This window comes from Gopherus evgoodei, chromosome 1 (genome assembly GCF_007399415.2).
Source record: "Gopherus evgoodei ecotype Sinaloan lineage chromosome 1, rGopEvg1_v1.p, whole genome shotgun sequence".
Taxonomy (NCBI): Eukaryota; Metazoa; Chordata; order Testudines; family Testudinidae; genus Gopherus; species Gopherus evgoodei.
Genome location: NC_044322.1, coordinates 271,384,279 through 271,403,600, shown reverse-complemented (window position 1 = coordinate 271,403,600; position 19,322 = coordinate 271,384,279). Strand labels below are relative to the sequence as shown.

The window sequence follows — 19,322 nt, the reverse complement described above, 5'->3', positions numbered from 1 at the left end:
CAGTTGTTGGAACAGTGGAGCGCGGCTTAGCTGTCCTCCACTTCCCTAGCTTCTCTTCGTTCATCTGATCTCTTATTGTGTATAATTGACTTAGTTCATTGTATAATTAGTTTTACAGTTTATAGTTATTAGTTAGTTGTACATAGTTTAGCAGGGTTTGGACTCTAGCCCTTCCCCACACCCAGTGCCCAGGCCCATGCCCGGTTCATCAGGGTTTAAACCGTGCTCGGCCTGTAAAAAGCCGATGCCCATAAGCGATCCCCAGGACTCTTGCTTAAAGTGCCTTGGGAAATGGCACATCTCTGACAAGTGCCGCATTTGCAAGGCCTTTAAGCCGCGGACTAAAAAGGAGAGGGACTTTCGGTTAAAGACTCTCCTTATGGAGGCAGCCCTTAACCCTCCGTCCTCGGCACCGAGCACTGACAGCGCTCCTCCGGCACCGGACCACTCCGGCTCCGCCAAGACATCTCGGCACCGGCCTTCTCCGATTCAGGGACCTGACTGAAGGCCTTCAACTTTCTCCACACCTTCGGTGCAGACTCGTCCGGATCGCCCGGCACCTACCCCTGCCGCGGCACCGACGACTGTGGTACCGTCGACTCTGGTCCCGAGAGGGCCGTCGAGTCCGGTCCAGGAGAGCTCCCCGGTGAGACCTGTGGTTGAGCTGACGGTCCCCTCCACGCCGGAGACATTCTCCTCAGCCAGGGACCTTATTGCGATGACTGAATCTCCCCTGCCCCAACCCCCGGCACCACCGGTGCGGGTTCTCCATTCCAGAGGCAAGCCTGCCGCTATGAGGCCTCCTTCGCTAGAGTCGACGAGCCGGCGCCGGTCCTGATCCAGGTCCCGGCACCGCTCCAGGTCTCGTGGTCAGTCCCGATCTCGACGCCGCTCGCAGCCCTGGCACCGCTCACCCAAGCAGCACCGGTCGTACTTGCGGCACAGATCCACCTCTCGTCCCGGTCGGTACTCTTGGTACCGCTCCGGCTCTAGGCACCATTCCTGACACTGAGACTCTCGCAGCCAGTCCCGTCGTAGACGCTCAAGATCCAGGTCAACCTCCCGGCACTGCGCTGGTTGCAGGTCCCGGTCTCGGTCTCAGCACCAATACGATTCCTGGTACCGATCCCCGGCACCAAGGAGATCTCCAAAGACGGGAGCGAGGGACTCATACCAGCCTCGTTCGGCTCCTCCATGGCCGTCCCGACAGCCGTCCCTGTCATCTCAGGCAGACAGTGTATACGCCCTGGACACCGATGTGCCTGCTGCCTTGTTCAGTGAGCCCCAGCCTCACGATTATGGTCCACAGCAGTGGGGATTCTGGATGCCCTGGGCGTACCATCAGGCCCAAGGCCCTCCCCTAGGTCCACCGCTCTCGACGGCCTCAGAACACAGGGCACTGGAGGACACGATTACCCGCCCTCCCCCTCCCGCTATGGAGGAAGGGTTGACCCAGCCTCAGGACTCCGAGCTCCCCAGGGAGACGGACACGACGCTTCAGGTGGAGCCCTCATCAGACCCGCTCGTTCCAGGTCTCTCCTCTTCATCCTTCCCTGACGAGGCTGTAGCTGGAACCTCGTTGGCCAGCCCTCCTCCAGTTGACCTCATGGCCCACCAGGACCTCCTCAGGCGTGTTGCACAGAACATGAACTTACAAGCCGAGGAGGTCCCAGAGGTCCAAGACCCAGTGGTGGATATATTGTCATCCGATGCCCCCACTAGAGTGGCTCTCCCATTTATCAAGACTATACAGGCCAATGCCATTACAATATGGCAGTCCCTGGCCTCTGTTCCGCCCGCTACGCGAGGAGTAGAGCGCAAATATATGGTGCCCTCAAAGGGCTATGAATATCTATATGTACATCCTCCTTCTTGCTCCCTCATCGTCCAGTCGGTTAACGAGCGGGAGCGCCATGGCCAGCAGGCCCCAGCCCCTAAATCGAAGGATGCGAGGCGCATGGACTTGCTTGGGCGTAAAGTTTACTCTGCCGGAGCCCTCCAGCTCCGGGTGTCCAACCAGCAAGCCCTCCTTAGCCGCTATAGCTACAACACCTGGGCGGCGGCGGACAAATTTAAGGAACTGCTTCCACAGGACGCATGGCAGGAGTTCTTGGTGATCCTCGACGAGGGGAAAAAGGTTGCGAGAACTTCCCTCCAAGCTTCCCTGGACGCCGCAGACTCAGCTGCCAGGACTCTGGCCTCTGGCATGACTATGCGCCATATCTCGTGGCTGCAGGTCTCCGGCCTCCCCCCGGAGCTCCAGCACACTATTCAGGACCTTCCATTCGAGGGTCAAGGGCTGTTTTCGGACAAAACTGACCCTAGGCTGCAAAGCCTAAAAGACAACAGGGTCATTATACACTCGTTAGGGATGCACACGCCTGTAACTCAGCGCAGGCCCTTCCGACCCCAACAGCACCACCCTTACCCTCAACCCTGGCAGAGACAAGACTTCGCCAGACGGCGAGGCAGAAACGGCTGCAGGAGACAATCAGGCAACCAAGGGGGCCAGAACCAAAGCTCCTCCAAGCCTTCCTCTGGGCCAAAACCTTCCTTTTGAAGGTGCGCCCGAGGGCGTTGTACCAGTTTCTTTAAAGGATCCGTCCCCGCCCTTTTCCAACCGGCTTTCCTTTTTCCTCCCTGCGTGGTCCCAGCTAACTTCAGATCGTTGGGTCCTATGCACGTTGGAACTTGGATACCACCTACAATTTATTTCAACCCCCCCCTTGCACCCCCCCTCGTCCCTCTTCAGGGACCCCTCTCACGAGCAACTCCTCCTACAGGAGGTGCAAACGCTCCTCGCCAAAGGAGCCATAGAGGAGGTACCGGAACATGAGCGCGGCGAGGGATTTTATTCCTGCTACTTCCTGATCCCCAAGGTGAAGGAAGGTCTCAGACCAATCCTCGATCTGCGAGAACTCAACAGATACATGGTAAAGTTGAAGTTCCGTATGGTATCCCTGGGGACCATTATCCCATCCCTGGATCCTGAAGACTGGTATGCCGCCCTCGACATGCAAGATGCCTACTTCCACATAGCCATCTTCCCACCTCACAGGAGGTTCCTCCGGTTCATGGTCAACTGGCAGTATTTTCAGTTCATGGTCCTCCCGTTCGGCCTCTCTACAGCCCCAAGAGTATTCACCTAATGTATGGCTGTAGTCGCCGCCCACCTTCACCGCAGTTGGATACACGTCTTTCCGTATCTAGACGACTGGCTTATCCGTGGGACCTCCGAGACGTGAGTCCTCAGTCACGTCCGCATTGTCAAGAACCTTTTCCTACATCTAGGTCTAATGATCAATGTGGAAAAATCGACTCTAATCCCCACTCAGAAGATAGAGTTTATTGGGGCCACCTTGGACTCGACCCTTGCCAAAGCCTGCCTACCATTGCCACGGTCCCAGGCTCTGACGGCCATCATCCAGAGGCTACAAGCGGTGCCGTTAACTTCGGTACGCACTTGTCTCGCTCTCTTGGGCCAGATGGCGGCCTGCACATTCGTAACGAACTACGCAAGACTGCGCCTACGGCCCCTCCAATCCTGGCTCAACTTGCAATACCATCCAGCCAGGGATCCTCTGGACATGGTCGTCACCATTCCCTCGACCGTGCTAGACTCCTTCCAGTGGTGGCTGGACCCCTCCATGGTGTGTGTGGGGCTCCCATTCCACCCGCCCCAGCTCTCGGCGTCCCTCACAACGGACGCATCATCCCTCGGTTGGGGGGCTCACCTCGGGCACCTATGTACCCAAGGCCGTTGGTCACCTCATGAACTGGACCTCCACATCAACGTCCATGAGCTGAGAGCGGTCCGCCTCGCTTGTCAGACGTTCCGACAACACTTGCAGGGCCGTTGTGTATCGGTATTCACTGACAACACAACAGCCATACACTATATAAACAAACAGGGCGGCACGAGATCTTCACCCCTTTGCCAGGAAACCTTACGACTATGGGACTTCTGCATAGCCCATTCTATACACCTCATCGCATCCTTTCTCCCAGGAGTTTGGAACATGCTGGCGGATTGCCTCAGCAGATCCTTCCTTTCCCACAAATAGTCGCTTTGCCCGGACGTTGCTCTTTCACTCTTCCAGAAGTGGGGGTTTCCCCGGGTAGACCTCTTTGCATCCCGCGGGAACAGGAAACGCCAGACGTTCTGCTCCTTTCAAGGCCTCTCACCAGGTTCAATGGCGGACGCCTTCCTTGTGCCGTGGACGACAAACCTGCTCTACGCCTTTCCACCATTTCCACTTGTACACAGGGTCCTACTGAAAGCACGCAGGGACAAAGCCTGCTTGATCATGATTGCTCCAATGTGGCCTCAACAGCACTGGTACACCATGCTGCTAGACCTATCCATAGCCGACCCTGTTCCCCTGCCTCTTCACCTGGACCTGATCACCCAGGACCACGGCAAGCTCTGTCACCCGGACCTTCAGTCGCTCCACCTCACGGCATGGCCCCTGCGTGGATGACTCACTCTGAGCTGCTTTGCTCCACCCCGGTGCAGCAGGTACTCCTGGGTAGCAGGAAGCCTTCCACTAGAGCTACATATTTGGCCAAGTGGAAGCACTTCGCGTGCTGGTGCGTGGAGCGGAACTTCCTTCCCGCCGAGGTCTCCATATCCAACATCTTGGATTACCTCTGGTCCCTCAAACAACAGGGCTTGGCGGTATCATCTGAGGGCTCACTTGGCGGCCATCTCTACTTTCCACCCAGGAGAGGATGGCCGCTCGGAGTTTTCTCATCCGATGGTGTCTAGGTTCCTTAAGGGCCTAGAACACCTCTACCCTCAGGTACGCCACCCGGCCCCAACATGGGACCTTAACCTGGTTCTTGCCAGACTCACGTCCCCTCCTTTTGAACCGTTAGCAACTTGCTTCCTTCTCTACCTCTCCTGGAAAACCGCTTTCCTGGTGGCCATCACATCCGCGAGACGGATTTTGGAACTTCGGGCCCTCAAGGTGGACCCCCATATACTGTGTTCCACAGAGACAAGGTGCAGTTGTGACCGCATCCAGCCTCTCTCCCCAAAGTGGTATCGGCCTTCCATGTTAACCAGGAGATCTTTCTCCCCGTCTTCTTCCCAAAACTGCATTCGTCCCACAGGGAGCAGCAGCTACACTCCCTAGACATTCGTAGAGCGCATGCTTTATATATAGAGTGAACTAAGCCATTCCACAGAACCCCCCAACTCTTTGTCGCGGTGGCTGAGCGGATCAAAGGGCTTTCTGTCTCCTCGGAGCGGATTTCCTCCTGGGTAACGTTGTGCATCCGCCCGTTATGACTTGGCTCACATCCCATCGGGCCATGTGACTGCACACTCCACCAGGGCTCAAGCATCATCAGCTGCTTTCCTCGCTCACGTGCCCATTCATGAAATCTGCCGTGCAGCGACCTGGTCCTCGGTCCACACTTTTGCCTCCCACTATGCCCTGGTTCAGCAGTCTAGGGATGACGCAGCCTTCGGCTCCGCCGTATTGCACTCTGCGACATTTCACTCCGACCCCACCGCCTAGGTAAGGCTTGGGAATCACCTAACTGGAATGGATATGAGCAATCACTCGAAGAAGAAAAGACGGTTACTCACCTTTGTAACTGTTGTTCTTTGAGATGTGTTGCTCATATCCATTCCACACCTGCCCTCCTTCCCCACTGTCGGAGTAGCCAGCAAGAAGGAACTGAGGAGCGGACGGGTCGGCAGGGGTATATATCCAGTGCCATGGCGGTGCCACTCCAGGGAGTGACCTGCCAACCCACCGGAGTTGCTAGGGTAAAAATCTTCCGATGAGCGTGTACGCGCAGCGCATACACCTAACTGGAATGGATATGAGCAACACATCTCGAAGAACAACAGTTACAAAGGTGAGTAACCGTGTTTTCTCGTGGGGGCCCCTGCGGGGCTCACGGCCTGTGGCAAATTGCCCCACTTCCCCCCCCCCCGGCAGCCCTGGTCTCCCTTCCCTTGTGTTCATGCTGCCTTGTGTGAGAGGCTACATTAACATCATGTTAACCCTCAAGCGCTCGGCGAGTGCTAGTTCATCATTTAGCAGCAATGAATTCCCTGGGAAATATCCCCCCTCTTCAACCCTCTAACTCCACCACTTCAACCAAGCATCACAATCATCATAGCTGTGAACAGTATTACATTGTTTGTTTAAAACATATACTGTGTGTATATCTATATAATAGATCATTTTTTGCCTGGTGAAAATAATTTCCCTGGAACCTAACTCCCCCATTTACATTAATTCTTATGGGGAAACTGGATTTGCTTAACATAGTTTCGCTTAAAGTCGCATTTTTCAGGAACCTAACTACAACGTTAAGCGAGGAGTGTTAGGAGGAGTACCTAATCCTAATGGATGATCCCTGCTCAGTGCTCCAGAGGAAGGTGACTTCTTCCAGGAGATTCTTACCAGTATTCCCAGGGACCGAGGTGAAAAATTCCTTCCTGACTTCCAAATCTAAAGGTCACTTAAATTCTATGCATGTGAAAAAGAAGAATGATAGCTAAGCATATAATTCCATTTATACCTCAAGATACCATATCTGATATCCGACTTTCAAACTTCCTTAATAGTTTTCTGGCATAGTGCTAATCTTGGGCCTGATTCTCATTTACGCTAAAGTCCTTTTGCATCACTCTGGCAAAGTAAAGGCACTTTTCAGTGCGTGTGAACTGCATTTATATCCACTTTAAGACTTCTTTAAACTGCCAAAATGGGGCAAAGCAGCTTCAATGTGAAAGAGAATTAGACCTACTAAGTTCAGTTACCTGTGACTTTCTCTGGTTTGCAATGTATACTGTAGGTGTACCATGTCGAGGTGACATGTTCTGTGCCTTGGGGAGTCCTACTGGGGAGTTTATATATCCAAACTGCAACAGCTTCAACAGGAGAGGCGGAGGGAGACAAATAAAGGTGCTATTCTGAGAAATGAGAGATTTCTGTTCAAATCCTTTCTCCCCATCAGACAGAGGGGAGAAGTTAACCTGGATCTCCCGCATCCTGGAGGAATGCCCTAACCAGTGGTCTAAAATTTATAAGGGCACTGTTACCACGATCTCCTCCCCTTGAATGGGCCTAGATTGGGAAGGTATGATTTGAGCACATCTGCTGGATTGGGCCTTGCAGGTGACATAGACAGGGGAATACCTATCTTCACCTGGTTTGAAGATCCTGCTGAGATTTAGGAATGAGATTGGCATTCGGCCACGTAGAGTGAGATGTTGTACACATTCCCAAAGGCAGAAACATAGGCACTGAGGGAACTTTTACAACAAAAAATTAGGCACTGAGTGAATTTAGGCACCTACAGTGTTAGGTAGCAGCCAAGTGGGGGTTTTGTGGATCCCAGTGGTGCCTATATCTGAGACTCAGGCCTCTAAATCTGGTGTTTAGGCACCCAAGTCCCATTACAGACTTGGGCATTGTCCCTCCATCATAGTATTTGAGCACCTAGTATTGGAATTGAAGAAGAAATACCATATATTCAATGAAAATATCAGAGAGGAGCTTTGCAAATATTCCTTGGGATAATTAACCCCTCCAAGTGTTCAGGACCCTGGTTTTATGTCTCATGCAAAAGACTGAAAGGTTAGCACCTCCTAGGGGTGTTGGTGTGATACTGACTCAAAGAGAAACATGTTACATAATGAACCACCACCACCACTTCTGGAGCTAGAAAGTTTTACTTGGAAGTTTCTAGTTTAAGAACAGACTAGGCCTGGTCCTAATTAGCTTGTGAGAATGATTGAGAGCACAGGTCAAAGTGATATATTAAAACTAGGGCTGGCAAGCAATTAAAAAATAAATCATGATTAATCACACAACTAATCATGCTGTTAAACAATAATAAAATGCCATTTATTTAAATATTTTTGGATGTTTTCTACATTTTCAAATATTGATTTCAATTACAACACAGAATACAAAGTGTACAGTGCTCACTTCATATTTATTTTTGTTTACAAATGTGTCCTGTAAAAAACAAAAGAAATAGTATTTTTCAATTCCCCCATTACAAGTACTGTAGTACAATTGCTTTATCATGAAAGTTGAACTTACAAATGTAGAATTACGTACAAAAATAACTGCATTCAAAAACAAAACAATGTAAAACTTTAGAGCCTGCAAGTCCATTCAGTCCTACTTTTTGTTCAACCAATCGCTCAGACAAACAAGCGTATTCACATTTGCGGGAGATAATGCTGACCATTTCTTGTTTATGTTACCTGAAAATGAGAACAGGCGTCACAAGATATTTACGTGCCAGATGCGCTAAAGATTCATATGTCCCCTCATGCTTCAACCACTGTTCCAGAGGACATGTATCCATACTGATGACAGGTTCTGCTTGATAACAATCAAAGCAGTGTGGACCGACACATGTTCATTTTCATCATCTGAGTCAGATGCCACCAGCAGATGGCTGATTTTCTTTTTTGGTGGTTCAGGTTCTGCAGTTTCCGCATCAGAGTGTTGGTCTTTTTAGACTTCTGAAAGCATTCTTCACACTTTGTCCCTCTCAGATTTTGTACAGCACTTCAGATTCTTAAAACCTTGGGTTGAGTGCTGTAGCTATCTTCAGAAAGCTCACATTGGTATCTTCTTTGTGTTTTGTCAGTGAAAGTGTTCTTAAAACAAATATGTGCTGGGTCATCATCTAAGACTGCTATAACATGAACTATATGGTAAAATGCAGGTAAAACAGAGTAGGAGACAATTCTCCCCTAAGGAGTTCAGTCTCAAATTTAATTAACACTTTTTTTAAATGAGTGTCATCGGCATGGAAGCATGTCCTCTGGAATGGTGGCCAAAGCATGAAGGGGCATACAAATGTTTAGCATATCTGGCACATAAATATCTTGCAATGCTGGCTACAAAAGTGCCATATGAACAACTGTTCTCACTTTCAGGTGACATTTTAAATAAGAAGCTGGCAGCGTTATCTCCCATAAATGTAAACAAACTTGTTTGTCTTAGCAAGTGGCTGAACAAGAAGTAGGACTGAGTGGACTTGTAGGCTCTACAGTTTTACATTTTTTTGTTTTTGAGTGTAGTTATGTAATAAAAAAAAATCTACATTTGTTAGTTTCACTTTCATAATAAAGAGAATGCACTACAGTACTTGAATGAAGTGACTGGAAAAATACTATTTCTTTTATCATTTTTACAGTGCAAACATTTGTAATAAAAAATATAAAATGAGCACTGTACACTCTGTAGTCTGTTTTGTTATAGAAATCAATATATTTGAAAATATAGAAAAACATCTAAAATATTTAATTTCAATTTGTATTCTATTGTTTAACAGTGTGATTAATCACAATTAATTTTTTAATCACAATTTGAGTTAATCGCATGAGTTAACTGCGATTAATTAATAGCCCTAATTAAAAGGGCTTAATTTATTTTAGTACCAGTTCTGTCAGTGTGTGCATGCTTGACAAACTACAGAATCGAAGGGAACTGGCAGTTCCTAAAAGATATAATGCTGGAGGCTCAACATCAAGCTATTCAGATGCAGAGGAAAAATAAGAAGAGCCATAAGAGGCAAATGAGGCTGCACAAGGAGCTTTTTAGCTATCCAAAACTCAGAAGGGATTCATACAGGAAATTGAAGGAGGGGTATGTCACCAAAGAAGTATACATGGGAATAGTGAGAGTCTGTAGGGACAAAATCAGGAAAGCCAAGGCAAAGAATGAGTTACAGCTGGCAAGGAATGTTAGACAACAAGAAGGGGTCTTTAAATACATTAGACAAAAACAAGAAAGATCAAGGACAGTGTGGGTCCGCTGCTCATTGGAGAAGATTAATTGGTAATGGAAGATGATAGGAAAGCAGGGCTGCTCAATGCCTACTTTGCTTCAGTCTTCTCACAAAAATAACATGTGACCGGATGACTAGTGAAGTTACCACAGACAATAAAGGGGAAAGGATGCAGACAGGGATAAGTAAAGAACATGTTAGAGATCTTCTGACCAATTTGAAAGAATTGAAATCAGCGGGCCCAGATACTATTCACCCGAGGGTACTGAAGGAATTAGCTGAAGAAATCTTAGAGCCCCTGGCAATAATATTTACAAACTCATAGATAACAGGAGAGGTCCCAGAAGACTGGAAAAGTGCTAAAATAGTGCCCATCTTTAAAAAGGGGGGAAAGGAGGAGCTGGGGAACTATAGATCAGTTAGCCTGACTTTGATATCTGGGAAGCTACTAGAGCAATGTATAAAACATTCAATTTGCAAATACCTGGAGGATGAAGAGGTGAGCACTAGCAGCCACCATGTATTTACTAAGAACAAATTGTGCCAAACCAGCTTGATTTCCTTCTTTGGCAGGGTAACTGGTTTGATGGAGAGGGGTAATGTGGCAGACATAATATACCTGGACTTCAGCTAGGCTTTTAACAATCCCACATGACATTCTGATAGGTAAGCTGTAGAAATGTGGGCTTGGCAGAACCACCATTATGGATACACAATTGGTAGGCCCCTACAAAATCCATGGTCCATTTTGGTCGATTTCATGGTCATAGGATTTTTAAAATAATAAATTTCATGATTTCAGATATTTAAATCTGAAATTTCATGATGTTGTAACTGTACAGGTCCTGACCCAAAAAGGGTTTGTGGGGTGTGTGTATAAGGTTATTGTAGGGCGATGATGGTATTGCCACCCTTACTTCTGTGCTGCTACTCGTGGTGTCACTGCCTTCAGAGCTGGGTGGCTGGAGAGCTGTGACTGCTGGCCAGAGGGCTCCACATGCTGCTCCCGCTCCAAGAGCCGCCCCTGAAGCTCCCATTGGCTGGGAACTGCAGCCTATGGGAGCTGCAGGGGTGGCACCTGCCGATGGGGCAGTGTGCAGAGCCACCTGGCTGTCCCTCTGTGTGGGAGCCGGAGAGGGGACATGCCGCTGCTTCCAGGAACTGCTTGAGCTAAGTGCTGCCCATAGCCTGCACCCCAGCCCTGATCCCCCTCCCACTCTCTGAACCCCTTAATCTCAGCACAGAGCATCCTCCTACACCCAAAACCCCGCATCCTCAGCCCCACCCCAGAGCCCACACCTCCAGCTGAAGCCCTCCCCACATCCCAACCCCTTGCTCCAGCCTGGAGTCCCCTCCCGCACTCTGAGCTCCTCATTTCTGGTCCCACTCTAGAGCACTCACCCCCAGCCGGTGCCCACACCCCCTCCTGCACCCCAGTCCCAATTTTGTGAGCATTCATGACCTGCCATACAATTTCCAAATGCAGATGTGGCCCTCAGGCCAAAAAGCTTGCCCACTCCTGCTATGAGGCCTTCAAATATCAGGCTTAAACAGAAATTCAAATAAGTGGTGTCTCCTGTGGTCACCAAGGGAGAGATTTAGGGTATGTCTACACTGTAATTAAAAACCCGTGGCTGGCTTGTGTCAGCTGACTCGGGCTGTTTAATTGCTGTGTAGATGTTTGGACTCAGGCTGGAGCCCAGTCTCTGGGACCCTGCAAGGTGGGAGAGTCCCAGAGCTTGGGTTGCAGCCAGAGCCTGAAAATCTACACTGAAGCTAAACAGTCCCTTAGCCTGAGTCCCAAGAGCCTAAGTCACCTGGCACAGGCCAGTCATGGTTTTTTAATTGCAGTGAAGACATACCCTTAGTTTCAATACTTAGGTCAGTCTTTTACTTCCTGGGGGACTGCAGGGGCTAGAAGTAGAGCTGTGCAAATAATGAATGTTTTGGTTCACTGAGAATTCTGAAAAAAAAAAATCAGAAAAAATCATTTTGGATTTAATTATGTTTTTTTTTTAATTTTTCCATGTAGAAGATTTTGAAATGAAACTGTTTTTAACAGGAAAAAAATCAATTGTTTTGGAATGTTTATTTCAACACAACCACTTCAGCTAAACCAACATGAACTCACGAAACATTCTGATGTCACTGAATGTGCATTTTTTGTTGAACAAAGTTTCACATACCTTTGCATTGCTGTATAGAGATACCTGTTAACTGATCCACACACTCGTGAGTTCCAAAGGGGACTTCCATCCGTGCCTTGTCAGTTTTAGGAAAGTTACTGAATGACCCTTGAGTGTAAGAGATTGTTCACAGAGAAGCTGCCAAAATGTCTAAATAATATTTATTCTTTTACCCACAAAATCAGGGCATCAAATGAAGGTGTTCTCTCAGCTCACTCTCCCTTTCTCTCTCATTTTTACATACACAATCCCACTCCTATTTTATCCTGCCATGTGAAATCACAATACTGAAGATGTGATATCAATTTTTTTGCCATAACAAGAGAATCATGGTTCATTGCAGCACTAGGCAAGAAAATAATTTGTTTAATTATTATTTGTTAAGCCAGGCTGTTAAAAGATATAACCAGGGAAAAAAGCTAATATAAAAACAGTCTGAAAAGGTAGCAAATAAAATTAAAATTATTCATGACAATATCATTTCATCTTCTTATATTTTCACATTTTTCTCTGAACAAAGTTCTCTTTTAGTGGCTTGTGGTCTTTAAAATTTGTCATGATCTTTTCAAATGGTCTCTAAACTCCTGTTTAGTTCCTTGTGATGTGCAGCACATGTCTGCCATGCTGCAGTAATAATATTCCTTTTAAATAGTAATTAGAAGGTTTGGTGGGAGGGGAGGGGATGATTCTAGTATTGGTTTACTGGGCATTCATTTCTCTGTATAATTTTCACATAAGTGAGCAGAATGACCTGCTTCTTGCATTCATTTCACCTCTATATAAAAGAAGGTATGTTTTACACACTGTGGATATAACACAGAAGGCAGTAGGTAAGAATAGGAGGACCGTGCTGAATTTTGAATCCAACTGGGTTTGTCAATTATCATAAAGTTATAAAAGCTGTTAGTATTCAGTCCCAGTCATTGGCAGGTGGCATTGCAGTTAATGGACCAAATGAGCCTTCAGAGGCATTTTTCTACCCGATTAACTCCAGAAAATTTAACACCTGTGTAAAACTCATTTTTTATTTTGCCAAAGTAATGTTTTTTAAAATATTTCTTTCATTGACAGACCATTTTCCTAAGGCAGCATCTGCACCACAGCAAAACCAGCCTTTTCAGTCACCAGGGAAAGCAACAGTGGCCCAAGAAATGGTGGCATCCCAAATCATTGCTAAGAAGTCAGAGGTAAATGTTATAGGGAACGATGCTACTGTTGGAGAAGAGGGGTTGAAGGATGCCTAAATCAGTCTGTTCTGATCCTTATGCTATTTATTACCACGGCAGTGAACAGGTCAGAAACACACTGGAATTTTCCAAATGAGGATGTGATCTCAGAGCCAGGTTTATGATTTGTGGGTCCCCATACTGCTGGAGTGAGGGGAAATATGTTGTCCACCATCTCCCCACTCTAGCCCAACCATTGGAAGAGACTGGACAAAGAGACCGGATATGACTTGCTAAGTCTGTATAAAGCCCCCCAAAGTGAAGGTTCCCAGCAATCTTAAAGGAAAACTCCAGTGTTATTTTTTAAATTTTGTATCAAAAGAACATCAAAGCTATCTTCTTAAAATTGACATTAAATATTTTAAAAGGTACAACTCCATGAAGAATGCCATTATCTTGCTAACAGGTAGAAGTTAGGTCAGGAAGCAACTTAGTCTGCATTGAAATCAGTCAGGAAACACTGGATTGTGAATACCAATTTTTGGTAAATTTAAAATACAATTTTTTTCAAGTAAACATAATTTTGTTTGAACTTAACTTGTTTTACTGTTAATTTTACTGGAAGATAGTGTCTAGGAATTTCAGAAGATAAAATGAAATCTCCCTCCCGGAGAAATATCAGGCAGTTGATCTGTCCCCTTCTCTTCTTCAGCTTACTATTCTTATACCAGATCATGCATCCTTTACCTCTGACCTTAGCGCTAAACTCCACCCATATTCTCAGCTCTGCCTTCCCTTCCTGCAGCCTGACTGCAGCAGTAGAACTGTAAGGTACCACAGCTCTTGAACCCAGTCCACAAGGTTTACAAGTGAGACCCTTACCCTATGTGCCATTGCATTCCAAAGTCAAATAAGGAAACTGCAGCTAAAACCCCACAAAGAGGGGCTATATCCACTGACTCAGCAGGATCAGCTGACTAACAGTGGACTGCTGATTGGACACTTTTTAGCATGAGGCTTCCTACTGTTCCCACACTCCTTGTCGGAGCAACTAGTCACTAGGCCTGCAGCTGACCAGACTCCTGAAACTAAGTTCCTGCTTCATCACCTGGTTCCCACTCCTTATTCCTGTTCCTCACCTTGTTCCTTTCCCTGTTCCTTCATCCTAACTCCAGTTATTGACTCTGGCTTCTTGACTCTTAGTGTGCTTCTGGCTCTGGTTTGATCCTTAGCATGGCTTCTGACTGACTCCAGCTGTGACCCTTGGTGTGACTCCTGACCCCAACACTACTCTGGACTCCGACCATTAACTCAGACTACCCATGTTATGGGCCTTGACAGTTAACTCAAACCCTCTCAGTCTCTTCCTGGACTTATTGATCAACCCCTGGAGCGAGTATGGACATTAGTGGTACTCCTGCCTCACCAGTGCTCCAGGGGCTTGAGAGTCTGTGGAAACAGATTACTGTCCTCCAGACTGTGAAACAGAGACTATGGGATCAAATATGGCATCTTCAAATGGAAAATTGCTCTGTGTGGGAACAAGTAGCAGCACTTGGAACAACTGCAGGTACCCACTTATCTCCCTTTATGACACCAGCTTGGGTGACCAACCCGAGTTCCATTACCAGAGAGATATGATGGCACCCATAGCAAGTTTTGCAGGTTGATTACCAAGCGCAGACTATTTATGCTCCAGCCCCAGGAATATGCCACGGAAAGGACCACCCAGAGCTGACAAGATAGGATTCTTTCTTGCAAATGTTTGCCACCACTTTTGATGACCTGCATAAAGCTCGCATGGCAGAGACTGGCTTATGCAAGCTTTGGCAAAACTGGGGTTGGCCCCTTCCTGCATCACCCAGTTTAGATGCTTGGCCACAGATGTTGCCTGGGGAATGATGTCACACACCTCCATCAGTTTCAGCTCAGTCTCTGTGACAAATTAAAGGACAAGCCTGCACAGGTAGACTCTCCCCCCAGGTTGGAGGCATTTATGGACCTGTGTATCAGGATAGACATCAGAATTCATGAACAACAAATGGAATGGAGGAAGCCCCCCTCTATGTTCCACACTTGCCCAATGTTCATCCCTCAGACTCAAGGAAGTCTGGCCCTAGTTGAACCCATGCAGATAGATGTGGTGCAGTCCCATCTGACCCAGGGCAAGTAAGAGTGCTGGAGATAGAAAAACCTCTTTCTACTGTGGAGAAGCAGGATGGAGGTATCCATGTACCCTGCCAAAATCTCTGCCAGCCCAACAGTGGGAAAAGATTAGGCCTTGGAAAAGATTCAGAAAAGGGCAACAAAAATTACAGGTATGGAACGGCTTCCAGATGAGGAGAGATTAATAAGACTGGGACTTTTCAGCTTGGAAAAGTGATGGCTAAGGGGAGATATGATTGAGGTCTATAAAATCATGACTGGTGTAGAGAAAGTAGATAAGGAAGTGTTGTTTACTATTTCTCATAACACAAGAACTAGGGATCACCAAATGAAATTAATTTGTTTTAAACCTGATGCCTATTTCAGGAAGTATTTCTTCATACAACGCACAGTCAACCTGTGGAACTCCATGCCAGAGGATGTTGTGAAGGCCAAGACTATAACAGGGTTCAAAAAAGAACTAGATAAATTCATGGATAATAGGTACATCAATGGCTACTAGCTAGGATGGGCAGGAATGGTGTCCCTAGCCTCGGTTTGCCAGAAGCTGGGAATGAGTGACAGGGGATGGATCATTTGATGATTACCTGTTCTGTTCATTCCCTCTGGGGCATCTGGCACTGGCCACTGTTGGAAGACAGAATACTGGGCTAGATGGACCTTTGGTTTGACCCAGTAGAGCTGTTCTTATGGCCCAGGCTCAGCTGGGGGTTTTGAGCCTGTGCACCACCACTGAAAGATCCCAAGGTTCTGGTCAACTGGGAGGCCATCATTCTTCCTTACATCTACCAATTCCTCTGCAATTGCAGATCCTGCAGGACAAACAGGACTTTTCCATGCAATGGACCCCGACTGACTTGGGAGTGGGGGATAATTTTATGGATCTCTATAGCTCAGGTCCTCAGCCTTCCAGTAAAACCCCAAAACACTCTAGATAGGGAAGAAACAGTAGACAGGTCCCCACTGATGTTGGGCCCAGTTACTCAAGAGACATCTTTAAAATTGGGGAAAAGCAGGAAGTCCTACAATTCACTCTTATTAGTGTCCTGCATCTTACCTTGATTTTGGGACACCTGGCTACTCTGGCATAACCCCAATTTTCTGTGGTCGCAACACATTCTCTCTTTCCCATTGAGCTTCTCCCAGTTCAAGAACCTGAAATCCTAGAACCAAAGCTGGAAAAACCCGTTTGAAGAACTCACAGGCCTGCCCACATGGCTGCAACTCCACTGGGTCCAGAAACACCAATTCTCCATGACAAACCATGCCTCCCCATAAAATACTGAGACTACCAGGACATCTTCGAAAAAACAAAGTGCACACACACAGTATCCCTGCATCATGATTTATGATTGTCCCATAGACCTGTGAAACCAGAAAAACCACCACCCCACATACAGAAACTGCACCATTGCCTTTGTGAATCTGTCTTGTTTCTGACCAACAGGGAGGAATTGGTAGCGAATCTGAAGGTGAAAGTCAATTTGGGTGACTGATCATGAAATGATAGATTTCATGATTCTAAGGAAAGGGAGTGAGAACAGGGATAATGGACTTCAAAAAAAAGCAAACTTTAACAAACTCTGAGAACTGGTAGGTAAGGTCTCATGGGAAGAAAATCTAAGGGGAAAATGAATTCAGGGGAGCTGGCAGTTCCTCAAGGAGACAATGGTAAAGACACAACTGCAAACTATTCTGATGCAAAGGAAGACAGAAGAATAGTAAATGATCAATATGACTCCATCAGGAGCTCTTTAATGACCTGAAAATCAAAAAGGAATCCTACAAAAAGTAGAAACATGGTCAAATTGATAAGGAGGAGTACAAAAGAACAGCACAAGTATGTGGGGACAAAATCAAAAAGCTTAGGGCACCTGGCAAGGGATATAAAAGGCAATAAGAATAGTTTATTTAAATATATTAGGAGCAAGAAAAAGACAAAGGAAAGTGTAGGTCCTCTATGTAGTGGGGAAGGAGAGCTAATAACCGATGACATCAAGAAAGCTAAGTGCTTAGTGCCTATGTTGCTTCAGTCTTCACTAAAAAGGTTAATGACGACTAAGGATACGATTCTGTCATGGAGGTCACAGACTCCATAACTTTTCGGGACCTCTGTGACTTCTTCTAGAGCAGGTCTGGAACAGCTAGCCAGCAGCCAGCCCCAGGGCTTCCAGAACAGCTGACTGGCAGCCAGTCCTAGGGCTGCCAGAGCTGTGTTTGGGGAGGGGTCAGTCCCCCGGGGCTGGAGCAGCAGATTTCAGCTCCTGCCACAGGAGCAGTTGCAAGCCCCAGCGGAGTTCTGTTTGTCTCCCTGCCCCCCAGACTATTGTTAGTAAAAGTCAGGGATAGTCATGGGCTTCCATGAATTTTTGTTTAGTGCCCACAACCTGTCTCTGACTTTTACTAAAAATAGCTGTGACAGAATCTTAACTTAAATTGCGACCAGATACTCAATAAAATTAATATTGACAAATGGGGGAAGGAAAGCAGGCCAAAACAGGGAAAGAACAGGATAAACAGAGGTGAAAGTAAGCCGGTCCGGTCCAGTATGGCATACCCGCAAAAGCCAATATGCCGTGCCGGACTGGACCGGCTTCCGCGACGGTGATTTAAAAGGTCCAGGGCTCCAGCCACTGCAGGGAGCCCTGGGCCCTTTAAATCCCCACTGGAGCTCTGGCAGCTGGGCTTGTGCGGGAATTTAAAGGGCCCGGGGCTCCGGCCACTGCAGGGATCCCCAGGCCCTTTAAATCCCCACCGGAGCTTCAGCAGCTGGGTTCCTGTGGTGATTTAAAGGGCCTGGAGTTCCAAGGTGGCCGGAGCCCCAGCCCTTTAATTGACCCCAGGGCTCCCAGCCATCTCTGCAGCTGGTAGCTCCGGGATGATTTAAAGGCTCTGGGGCTCCCAGCCAGCAACGGAGCCCCAGGGCCTTTAAATCTTGAAAGGCCCCGCCTCTTCTGGTTGAGGCCACGCCCTCACTCAGGACTCCGGCGTACCGGTAATCCTTTAAATTACTTTCACTCCTGAGGACAAAGATTATGTAGATAACTTAGATGCATTCAAGTCAGCAGGGCCTGATGAAATTCGTCCTAAGGTACTTAAGGAACTAGCTGAAGCAATCTTTGGGCCATTAGCAGTTATCTTTGAGAACTCCTGGAGGATGGGAGAGGTCCCAGAAGACTGGAAAAGGGCAACATAATACCTATCTTTTAAAAGGGGAACAAGGTGGTCTATAATTCCCCAGGTCCTGTCAGCCTAACTTTAGTACCTGGAAAGGTACTGGAGCAAATTATTAATCAGTTTGTAAGCACCTGGAGGATAATAAGGTTATAAGGAATATTCAGCATGGATTTGTCAAGAATAAATAATGCTTAACCAACTTAACTTTGGACAATCCAAGACTTGGCATGCAGTAGCCTGCTTATTCTGATGGCCACAGGTGCAGGATGATGTCTGATCCTACATCAGGTTCTGTGACACATGCGCTTGGACTAAGATCTTTTGAAGCAAGCCTTTTGTCTTCCTGATACAGTATGAAACCCTTTCCCAAACCTGGTCAAATCAAACCCTTGATTTCATAACAGAACTAACAGTCAGAAGGACACAACAGTAGTGGATCAGTTTCCCAAAAAGGCCCATTTTGTACCATGCATATGCCTCCAGACTGTAGAAATTACTGCACAACCCCTAATTATGCATTTTTTCACTGTCATGGCCTTCCTGATCTTACCATAGACAGGCTTTCAGTTTACATCCAGAATTTGGAAGGAAATGTTTCATGTCATGGATGTCCATTCGCATACATCCACCTCTGATAATGCCCATTCGGATGGCCAATCAGAATGGGTCAATCAGGTACTTGAATAGTATCTACACTGTTTCCTGAACCACTGACAAAATAACTGGGTTGTGTTACTCCTGTTAGCCAAATTCACTCATAACAACACAGTGTGCTTCGCCCCAATTCAGTCCCTTCTGTCTCAGCTATGATTTTCATCCACAGTTCAATCCCTCTGTCCCCTTGTCC

At 47.1% G+C, this 19,322-nt stretch overlaps 1 protein-coding gene across 1 annotated transcript in view; it reads left to right on the top strand.

The window, feature by feature from the left end:
- The window catches only part of ENTHD1 (ENTH domain containing 1), a 66,615-nt gene that overhangs the window by 13,850 nt on the left and 33,443 nt on the right, over window positions 1-19,322 (top strand). The window contains 1 exon segment of the mRNA XM_030553709.1: window positions 13,038-13,153. Within this exon segment, the coding sequence (XP_030409569.1) occupies window positions 13,038-13,153 (116 nt within the window).